At 38.8% G+C, this 12069-nt stretch overlaps 1 protein-coding gene across 6 annotated transcripts in view; it reads right to left on the bottom strand.

Moving 5' to 3' along the window:
* Cdin1 (CDAN1 interacting nuclease 1) overlaps window positions 1–12069 on the bottom strand; it is a 247415-nt gene that overhangs the window by 73888 nt on the left and 161458 nt on the right. Inside the window, exon 11 of one of the 6 annotated variants that reach the window (XM_045157233.1) lies at window positions 9673–10025. The exons of the other annotated variants lie outside the window; for them this stretch is intronic. Coding sequence (XP_045013168.1) covers window positions 10016–10025 — 10 coding nt within the window. The 3' untranslated portion in view covers window positions 9673–10015. Of the gene's footprint in view, window positions 1–9672; window positions 10026–12069 lie in introns of those variants that run through there. 6 annotated transcript variants of the gene reach the window in all.

Here is a 12069-nt window from a genome sequence, read left to right as displayed (position 1 = left end):
TCAGTCTGGGCAGCTTGTTATAACAGCCCCCACCAAGTGAAACACTTGTAGTGCTTCACTTCAGCCTCCGATACTTGAGCTTTGTCATTTGAATCCACGCTTTATGAATGGAAACAACCGTTAACATTATTTGATGAGCCTGGCCAAGCAAAGTGGTCTTTAACCAATTTCAGACTTGAAGATTTACATATAGTTGGAAATTTTCCATGCTTAAGGACAGGGAAATGAAGTTCTGGTTCTACCAGGATCTTCTGTGTGTAGCAAGAAGAGGGTGCTCTGAGATTGCCCACTGTTCACATGCTGCTACACCCCTCCTCTTACAGTGTGGGTCATGCAAGGGGGGAACAGCACTTTTGGAGCATATTCAACTCCAGTACTTTGGATAAGTTACCATTTATGATAGAGAGTAGGCATACCAATCTTCATTTCAAACACTCTGAAGCATTAGAAGGTCTGACCATTCAGGCCTTGTTTTGTCTTTATGTCTCACATTGGTTGAACTGAGTTAGGGATGCTCATGTATGAGTTGTGCTTGCTTTCAAGGTTACCACAGTCCACATTTTGTGTTGTCTGCATAGCCAGGTAGAGATCTCACTCTGCAAATTTTGCTTTAAAGGAAAGTTATTTGGCTTTTTTTTGTTTAATTTCCTTCTCTATATTTGTGATCCAACCCAGGGCCTTATGCATGCATGGTTAGCACTATACCGTTAAGCTACACCTTTAGCCCATTCACTCTTTTAAATTGTGAGATGCAAATGCACATACCAACTCTTTAGATAGCCTGGGTGATATCCTATGCCATCATCATGTCGGTTGGTTCCCACTTCACTTTCCATTTGTCAGGACCCATCCAGTAATTCACAAGAAGGATCAGCAAAGAACATTTAGGTATTAAATACCCAAACTGATCTTTGGCAAAAATATGTTTAAGAATTGTAAAGTTAATCACGTTTCCTTCATACAAAACCTCTTAGACCCTTAATACTCTAATGCAGTAGGCAGTATTCTCCAAAATTATTTAAGTATAATTTTCGGTAGTATTTTCAGAAAACAGTAGTCAATGATACTCTGACCTAAGCAAGCTTTTACCATATAAAAGAAAATAGCAATTTTAGTTAGATATAGCAATTATAATATTTTAGATAAGTATCCAAATGGAGTTAAAAAAGAATACCATTGCATGATATTTCATTTGGAAAATGAATTTTTAAGCTTTTGTTGGATATGATATGTTCAGAGATGGCCAACACTATGGGTCTTTTTAAATTCAATAGAATAATTTTGTATAACTCTTAATAATAAAAATGGAAATAAGAAGATGCAAACTTATTCTCAGTTGTATCCAAGATAAAATCCCCCCTTAGTTTAAATTTGCTAGCATTTGGAATATTTGCATAATAATTTTGAAGTCATGATACTTGCCAGCAAGAATTATGAGCCACAATGTACATTTCTTGTAAAGCACTTGATCAAGTAAAGCACTTGATCAAGTAACTGCATATCATCTTCAAATCTAGCAGCATATGAAACAATACCAATAGTTACTTTTGAAAGCTGATATTATTTCTCTTAGAAACTGCAGTGGGCTTCCTGATAAAAACAAAGGAGGGAAGGGCCAGCCTGTCTTACTTTATTTAAATTCAAAATTCAAATACTGATGACTACTTCCATGGCATAAAAATAAGACATGACATTTCTTCAAGGTATGAGAAACTTTGGGAAAACAAATGATGAAACATAACCAAGTTGTGCCATTAACACTGGCATGTGATTTCACATCTTAAAAATGCACTGTGTTTGTTCCAAGAAAACCCTTCCAATTTATTCCACAAGCATTTGTTAGGGACTGAAAGGATTATGGAGAAACACATGAAAGAAGAAAGATGGAGGCTGCTGTCATCTCAGGGTGGGTGGGACAAGGGGACATGGCACTTGACTTTGGACAGAGGTCCATAAGCACACCTAGCAAAAGTAGCCCATGTGCAGGATAATCCCTGCATAGGGCCTGCAGTGACTATATACCCGACCAAGTTTAGGAACATCCGAGGCCAAAATGACAGGTGCAGAGAGCATGGGGGAAGGTGTTAGAAGATTAAACTCAGAGATTGAGATATGGTGGTGGTGGGGTAATGTGAAGGGCCGTGTGGCCTGATGTTGGTTCCTAATCTGAGTCACTAGGGAACCATTGTAAAAATTTTTATCAGCTGATTAACATGGGTTTCTGTTTGATGATCCGAATGTTACGCTGAGAAGCAGACTGTAAGAGGGTGATAGTAGGAGACAGGTGCTGTAGTCAGCTCCACGATGCTGGGACGAACATACAATCAGACACAATTTATTGGAGAAAGGGATTCATTTCAGGCTTATAGAGTCCAGGGGACACCAGTAATGGTGGAAGAAGTTGGCTCCCTCTCATAGATCCAAGCCGAGAGACATCATCAACAGCCAGCACCACAAATGTAAAGAGGCGGAGCTCAAATTGCCCTTTCCAAACCCTTGGGCTGGCATCAAGATTTACCTGCAAACGCACCTGAAGGCTGGACCCCAGGATCCTCCCCTAGTGACATCTCCTCCTGCCAGATGGCTGGATACCAAAGTTACAAGTTTAATTTTAATAAAACACCTGAGTCTATGAGGCCATACATGTACACTATCACATTCAAACTACCACAAGTCAGAGATAGTGGTAGCTTGGGCTACATGGTAGTAGAGGAAATGAAATGTGTCTGAATAGATACTGTTAGAGGGGCTATCATGTAGGTAGCTCAGGCTGATCTCAATCTCACTGTATAGCTGAGGAGATCCTTGATACCTCCTGCTAGGTTCAAAATTTAAAGTACTCAACTAACAGGTGTCACCATGCTTGGCATTGGATATATCTTTTGAAGGTAGAATCAGCAAGACTTTCAGAAAGATCGGAAGGAGCTGCAGTGCGAGGGAAAGAGGATGGGGTAAAACTTAAGGACACCCGGAATCCACATTTGGCCACACTGAATTTGAGATGTCCACCACACAATGAAGTGAGTACATAGTGGGGTGTGTGGCTGTAAAGTTTAGGGGTAAGGACTAGGATGGACACATAACTTAGGGATGGATTAGCACTCAGCAGGCACTTACAGCCAGGTTATTGGACGAAATCACCAAGCATAAGTGACAACAGATAAAGAATCAAATGTGGAGTCCTGGGACACTCTACCTGAAGACAACAGGGAGAAGGAGGAAGTATGAAGACTGAGAGAGAATGACCACCAAGGCTGGGAGAATGTGGATAGGGTAAACAGTCCTAGAAATCAAATGAGGAGTGTCAAGAAGCCATTAGTAAACTGATGAGAGGTCAAATAAATGAATCTGCTGGGTTTACTGACATGGTGATTTTGATCATAAACATGGGCCCAAACAACAACAGTTTATCTCTATGGTAAGTATAGATTTATGCGATCATTCAAGATACCCTTAGACACCTCTCACACTCTGCTAGTTCCTTAGTTCCTTACAGATACCTCTCCTTGTATGGATTAAATCACCCTACATTCCTATAAGGTAACATTTAGTAATTGTCTAATTTATAAGCAGCTTGAAGTTGCCTGATGGTCTATCAATGGAATAAGCCCTAACTACCTAATAGAAATGGATAGCCCCTGGGCTGGAGGGATGACTTAGTGGTTAAGGTGTTTGCCTGCAAAGCCAAAGGAACCAGGCTCATACCCCAGGACCCACGTTAGCCAGATACACAAAACTGCACTCAGGCTTTCTAAGGTGCCGGCTAGTCTTAATGGCAGAAACTTTATGTATCATGGATTAAAAAGACACAAAACTGGGGCTGGAGAGATGGCTCAGTGGTTAAGCACTTGCCTGTGATGCCTAAGGACCCCAGTTCGAGGCTCGGTTCCCCAGGACCCACGTTAGCCAGATGCACAAGGGGCACATGCATCTGGAGTTCGTTTGCTGTGGCTGGAGGCCCTGGCATGCCCATTCTCTCTCTCTCTCTGTCTCTCTCTCTCCCCTTCCCTCTTTCTCTATTGAATAAATTTAAAAAGTATTTAAAACAACAACAACAACAACAACAAAAGAAATGGATAGACCCTAACTGAATAGGGGCTACTTGGGACTATAAGTAATTGACTCAAACTACTAGAAGGGAAAGAAATGAATGACACTTAGAAAGGATCTAGTGGGGTCTGAAGAGATGGCTCACTTGCCTGCAAAGCCTTAACAATTCAGGTTCAAGTCCCCAGTACCCACGTAGAACCAAATGCACACAGTGGCACATGCATCTGAAGTTCGTTTCCAGTGACTAAAGGCCCTGACACACACATACTTACTTACTTTCTCTCTCCTTCCTCTCTCTCTCTCTCATATCTCTGTGCGTGCAAATAAAAATATTTTTAAAAAAAAGTTCTAGTGGAACTCAGGTGTCCACAAGTATTGTAATTTCTGATGCACTGTTTTAGACAGACCCTGACTAGGGAAAGGCATGCAAATGGAAACCACCTGGCTGACTCCCTATCATGCTCTCTGGAGGTTGTGTGCTCTGGCCATATATTTTCTAAATGCTCCCACTAGAATTTCAGCCTCAAATACAATGCCCACTGGCCAGAGCCCAGATTTCAGACCAAACTCATAATAATTCATAAGAAGGGCAGGTTGGTACAATGGGCTCAACCAGATAATTCAGGCTTGGGACCATGCACGAGCAAGGACGCACAAAAGGGCCCGGTTAGGCATTTTTGGAGTGTATGGCATGTTTGTTTGGATGGAAATAGGGAGTTACAGAGTAGTATCTTGGGATATGGCTGGATTGGGATCAATCAGATTGCGGAAGGCCTTTAAAGCATTTTACTATAAGAAGCCTACCTTAAAGGGACAGCAACATTAACCAAGATTTTATAGCAATTCAGTACTTAAATGCTTCTGGGCTACCCCAGCAGGGAGCCTCTTTTCATCATAGGCTTGAGTCAGAGAGAGGAATGGACACTCAAAACTAAGTGAGTTGCTAGATATGGAATCCCTGAAAATAACTGGTATCCATGTCCAGTCAAGCTGAGAGGCCTCAAGTTAATCCAATGGGGGACAAATCCTCCATGGGTGCACTTCTCTAGCCTTTCCTATTCTGCTCTTGCCTCCCACTGGCTGAGCCAGCAGGATGTCACAGAGTAAGGAGCCACTGATGTGACCCATGTGGGTCCCACCACACAGAACAAAGCAGAGTGGGACAAAGACTCTTCACACAGAAACAGAAGGTGTCACCCCATAGCTAAGATTTTAGGAAAGTGACTACAGCAGTGTGCCTGGAGAAGACAAACCAGGAGGGAAGTGGAGAGGGAGCCCGGTGTTTTTCTGGTTCAGAAAGCTTGGCACCCCAGGTGCTGCACCACTGTTGTCGGTGAGCAGGTCTGAGGCCCCTGAGCGTTCCATCATGACAACAGAAGGCTGAGGTAGCAGAGGACACAGGAGGCTAACCAAGTCACTGCAAAAGCCCAAACTCTGTGTCTGAAGACAACCTTCCAACCAGAAACAGCATCTGTGAGGTTAACTTATAATTTAAAGGGGCTCACAGTACATATGTATGTGTGTGTGTGTTTGTGTGTGTGTGTACGCGCACGCACATGCATGTCTGGTAATTTTAGTGATTTAGGAAAATCAATCCCAAATAAAAATGATTTAAAATGGCAAAAAGTATGTTCTGGGTATATATTAAGATAAGCATGCTTAAAATAATTGATATGATAGAATCATAATATGGAAATCCTTATTTAAAATGTCTTAGTATAGTCTACCAATTAGAAATAATATGTGTATTACTATGCAAAGATCAACGCTAAATTTTAAAAGTACTGCAACACTATGTATCTTTGGTAATTTTAGTGATTAATGCTTTAATTAAGAGATGAGGTACATGTAGACATATGCAATAAACTGACATAATTCATCATACTGAAAAGAATAATATGATGAATGCATATGTATATTGTGAATTATACAACACACATGCAAATCATATACTCATTATCACCCATAGGCATTATTTTTCCTACAGCCCAAATGTAACAAATCTTCAAGTATTACCCAATCTATGGCATGACTCTTTAAAAACAAAGTAGTTTACAGTATGTTTTCAAGAATAATAATTTAAAATGAGTAACTAAAATAAATGGAAATGTAAAGGAGATATTCTTACTGGCTGCATCTTTGTGTGCTAAGCCAGAAACAAGCTCTCATGTGCTGAGCATCTACTGTCCCAGTGTCATTTTAAGTTGACGTCTTGGCACTAGGGGTTTTAATAAGGCCATTAGATACAATGTCAAATTAATCTTTATTTATCTATTTCTGTTGAACAGTTAATACATGGAGCATTGGCTAGCTGGAAAAATAGCAATTCTGGTCCAGAAAGAGTTTCTCAGTGATGGAGCAATTACTTAATAAAACATCTCTCAGAGATTGATTTGTTTTGAATGAAATACTTCTAAATGAAGTAATTTAAATATGAACATATTGGTGATTAAATGCCTGCTGGACATGTGTCATAGTGGGGTCAGATGGACTCCCCATGATGGACATGGGCAGAGCAGGCCCAGGGATGATGTAAGCAGAAGCAAAAAGAACAGGTGTGGGCTAGCTATCATTATATGGCTGAGTTTACCTTCTTTAATGCAAGGACAAGATGTACTATCGGTCAGGCTTTTTGAATGAACTAGTGGAAAATAAAGATGCTCAGTTATATATTTATTTTAAATATGAAACTTAAAAGTAATTAAAGGAGGATCAAGGTGCCTCCGGGATACTTGTACCTGGCTATGGAGTAGCAATGGAGTTCTCAGGAGAACAGTGCCCCCATGAACATATTGACTGAGACAGACAGGGCATGAATTGATGGTACTGATTATTTTGAAGACAATGGGGGCCTAAGGGTTTCTTTTAGTAATAGTTAAAGATATTCCTACTTTACAATTGAGTCAATCAGCATGCGAATCAGAGAGAGGCCTTATAAAACTGCATCTGAATGCATCATAATTCTCTCTCTCAAACCGAAAGAAAATATTTATAAAACCCACTGTTTTATGAGTCAAGCATCATAGCTTCCTGGATGATATTCTCTCATCTGGGATAAGAAGACACTTTTCCTATTAGTACATTCAGATGAAACTTTATAACATCTTAAGATTTCTGTGAAACTTCAAAGTCAATTTTACTTTTTAATTGAATCTATTTTTCTAGAACGGTCTCTAAGGCTCTACAAAATCCCTTGTGTGTTCTCATTGCTGACGGGTCTGAAAGCCGTGCTTGAATGCTCACTTTAGCCCTTAGTGAACAAATGAAAGATTACATGCAAAAACACTGTGTGTTCCTTTTGCTTGGCCTGCAATGATGGCATTTTAATATATCACCTTAGGTTGTTACAAGGGCAAACTATGTCGCAGAAAGATACTTTTGATTCCTATGGTCATATAAACAAAGATGATATTAATTTTACCTAGTTGTAGATTTGAAAACTAAACTTTAAATAAAGTCATGAATGTCTAGATGGTTAAATTGAAATGGATCTTCTGTTATTACCTGAATACATACAACTGATGCATAAAACAGTAAAAGAACACAATGCATTTGGGTCGTTCTCACCTAATACAAATAAGTAACAAATTTATATGAAGAATATATTTTCTGCAAATCTATGTATATTTTGAGAAGCTGTGACTGTCAAATTTTGCTGCTTAGTGATAAAAACTTGACACAAAGGCTTAAACAGCCAAGTTAGTACAGATTTTTAAAATCACAGAAAAATTAAAATTTCAGGGCTAGAAAGGTGGCTTAGTAGTTAAAGCACTTGCCTGCAAAGCCACAGGACCCATGTGCAATTCCTCAGGACCCATAAAAGCCAGATGCACAAGGTAGTGTGTGCACCTGAAGTTCATTTGCTGTGGCTGGAGGGCCTGGCATGCCCATTTTGTCCCTCTCTATCTCTCTCTCTCTCTCTCAAATAAATAAGTAAAAATAAAATAAAACAGAACTAAAATTTCAATTTAGGTATATACTTACCTTTTCTGAACAAGATGCATCTAGAAAGAAATAACACCTATTTTAATATCCCTAAAGTTGGAAAGCTACATTATAAAAGTGGTTTTGTAAAAAAAAATAATAATAAAATAAATAGAGGCTGAGTACATGGCTCAGAGGCTACAGATGTTTGCTTGAAAAGCCTGCAAGCCTGGGTTTGATTCCCCACATAGTGTCAGGATAGTGTCAGATGAACAAAGTGGCACACGTGTCTGGAGTTCCTTTGCAGTGCTAAGAAGCCCTGATACACCTATACCCTCTCTCTGTTCCTGCTCATAATTAAATACTTAATAATGTTTTTGTAAAGACAAAAAGATCAAAATGTAATAGGGGCTAAGGAGATGGCTCAGCAGGTGAGTGCGCTTGCCATATAAGCACAAGGGCCTGAAAGAACTGAAACTGCCTGAGTTCCATTCCCAGAACCCACATGAAAAGCTGAACACAGCCATGCATGCCTATAACACCGGTTCTGAGAGGTTGGAAACTGGAGAATTGGTGGGGCTTGACATCCTGATATTCTGACCGTAAATGGCAGCTCTGGGTTTAGTAAGATTCCATTTCAAGGAAACAATGCCAAAGAGTAATAGAGGAAGACACCCAACGTCATCCTCTGAACACACACACACAAATATACCACACACACCACACCACACCATACATACTATACACATGCAAAAAAAGTAATGTTTATAACTGCTTTGTAACAGACAGTTTCACATTGCTGGAATGAACATCCAAACCAAGCACAGTTGAGGAGGAATGGTTTTATTTCAGCTTACGGATCAAGGGGGAAGTTCCACCTATAGCAGGAAAAGATGGCTCCCATTCATAAATCCAAGCAGAGGAAAAAAACCACCAGCCAGCAAACTCCAAAAATAAATAAATTAATTAAAATAAATTTTAAGAAAAGGCAGCAAGCACAAACCTGACAGTAAGCAGGGGCCCTCAGAGCTCAAACCTCTCTGTATACCTTTGGGCTAGAATTCAGATCCACCCTCAGTGACATCATAAGGCTGGACTCCAGAATCTACCCCCAATCTCAGTAATACCTCCTTGAGCAAGGAGATTGGAGACCCAAGCTACAAGCTTTAATAAAACACCCGAGTTTATGTGGGACATACATTCAAACTACCAAATGTTTAAAGTTTCATTTGCCAGGAAGATAAGTCTGAAATTATAAGGTTTCATAATTTAAAATAAAACACAAAAAGATTTACATTTCTATGTGGGAATTATATACTTTCCAGAGCTCAAAGGAGTATGCTTATAGGTTTCTGCCCTATTTAAAATAAGTGTTCAGAGTTTTTAGTTCTTTACTATACTTGAACATACTGAGTATGCTACCACATTAACATAACGTGACTGAATATAGACTAATTTCTCTTAATAAACCTTGGAGAGTTTTTGAAAACAAATTTTAGTTTATATCTTATGATTTTTAAACAGATATTATAAACATAAAATACTGGAAGATATAAAATATTTTATTTTTACATTCACATTAAGAACAACGCTTTTGAACAAAACTGAGTGACATTTCCCTGACTTTTTGTTTGCCTTTTGTAAAAAATTTAAAATATATAAAGAGCAGAGATTCTCTCTAACATACCCATTTTATGATTGTATTTAAATCTTTATCTCAACTTACAGAACTGCCAGGTGTCAAGTCACTCATCCCATACATTTTTAATGTCACTACAAGGGAAGGGCACTTCATGATGTAACATAATTTTTTACGTTATGCCACAATGACACTCTCATGTCTAACAAAATGAACTATAATTTTTAGGTGTTCAGAACTCACACCATCATATTCAATGACTGTTTCAACAATGTGTTTTGTAGGCCATTTAATGGCATCAGGGCCAGCAGGTGATGCATTCAGTAATGGTGACTCAAGGTCCAGCCCCTTCTACCTCTGTCTTCTTGAAGAAGCTGCTTTGACTTCTTTTTAAGCTGAACCTCAAATGTCACTGTTAAAGAAAGTACAATATGAGGCTGACGAACTGTGAACCTCAGATGTCACTGTTAAAGTAAAACAAGAAAAATGTCAAACCTGCCAAACTTTTCCATTCTGTTTTTGATTAGAGAAAGGCAAAGGGAAATCCTGGGGTGCTTTGGTGACCTGGACAATTTCCCAGAAGCCCTTGAACAAGCTTATCCTACATATTAAAGAGTCTAAAATTGCAGCAACCATCCATAAAGTTTGATGCAACTTTGATGTGCTCTAACTTGAAGATAGTCTTATTTAATGGTGTTAAGATATTCATAAAACAAATGAATACTTAGCATTCCAAGTTTATGAATATGTTCTTCTAGATGTATAAAGAAACAATTGAGAGTTATGTTTTAATCATTCCATGAAAACTAGTTATATCTCTCGGATCTTGTTTCTTGTTGTACGGATCATTTCAGTGAGACAGGCAAGTTGTGATGTAGTTTGTGTGGCGCTTGACACTGCACCTCTACTGGGACTGTAATCCAACTGACGGAGCTGTGCTCTCCAATCTCATGCCGAGCTTCTTCTGGTGAGCTAAGTAGAAAATTTAGAGCATTCTAAAGTGCCGATGAAGATTATAAGCATTAGAGAGCTGAAAATGGCACTTTGATATGTCTTCATGGTACCTGTGTTAAGTAAAAATGCAAATCAGCATCTATAAGAATGACTTGGTCTTTTTGGTACAGCTTCAGCTAATAAAACTTCAAAAAGATGAGTTATGTATAATTTTTGAAGACCCTAAATATGGATGTCTTTAAATGGAACCACATGAAGTGAGCAGCAGTGAAGTAATCACAGATAAAACTACCAAGCTCAAATGAAAATTTAAATGAAAAAGATGAAGGGCAATTAAGTACCTATTTTGACAATCTGAAGTGGTCAAGTTTTTAAAAGTATGACACCGGAACCTTAACCTATCTATATATGAGTGATAAATGAGGCATTTTGTGTCATTACAATCCCATAAATCACTTTCTTTAACTGCTGACGGCTTTTATCAGATCTAACCTTTTCAAGCTTCTATTAGAGTGCTAACATTTTCAACTCTGACACATGTGCAGTTTACAAATCCTGCGGCTGATTAACTCTGGACAGAGGCTCACTGGCATCATTGTCTTCCAGTTGGGCAAAAGCCTCAGGGTCTCAAGAACCCACACACTAACATTACAGAACAAAAATCTCAATTAATGTGAGGGGTTGGGCTTAAGTGATTATTTTCTGTTGGGAAACAAATATGAATAAGACTTCATTTATCATGAAATACATAACCTAGAAAATGTTAAGAAATTAAAAGAAGTATTAGAAAAACAGCCAAAGTCTTGATGACAAAGGTTAACTTATAATCAACTGTAAATGCTTTTGCCTTAATTTTTTTGAAATCAAGAAATAAATCCAAAACTGGTAGCTGAACTTTAGTTTTGATGTCATCAGACAAATAAAAAGCACCCAAGATTTGCCGTCTGAAGATTATAACCCTCAATAAAACATAATTTAGGGCTGGAGAGACGGATTAGTAGTGAAAGCATTTGCCTGCAAAGCCAAAGGATCCCGGTTTGCTTCTCCAGGACCCACATAAGCCAGATGCACAAGGGGGCAAATGTATCTGGAGTTCGTTTGCAGTGGCTGGAGGTTTTGGCATGCCTATTCTCTCCCCACCCCTGCCTGTTCATCTCTCTGAAATAAATAATTAAATAAAGTATATTAAAAAACATAATTTAATACTGATAAAACTGTCTTCTGAACTTGATGGGGAGACAAAATAAAATATATATTTTACCTTTTCTGTACATGTCTAACATTCTATGCTAAAGATTACTTTCACTTATTCTTTATTTATTTGAGAGAGACAAAGAAAGAGAAAGAGAGAACAAGAGAGAGAACAGGGAAAGAATGAGAACGGGCACATGACAGCCTCCTGTCACTGCACATGAACTCCATATACATGTGCCACTTTGTGCATCTGGCTTATGTGGGTACTGGGGAATTGAACCTGGGTTGCTAGGGTTCCAGGCGAGTGC

Source organism: Jaculus jaculus, chromosome 8, assembly GCF_020740685.1.
Source record: "Jaculus jaculus isolate mJacJac1 chromosome 8, mJacJac1.mat.Y.cur, whole genome shotgun sequence".
In the NCBI taxonomy this organism is placed as follows: Eukaryota; Metazoa; Chordata; class Mammalia; order Rodentia; family Dipodidae; genus Jaculus; species Jaculus jaculus.
Note: the sequence above shows the minus strand (reverse complement) of the source record. Positions and strands in the feature narration are given on the sequence as shown.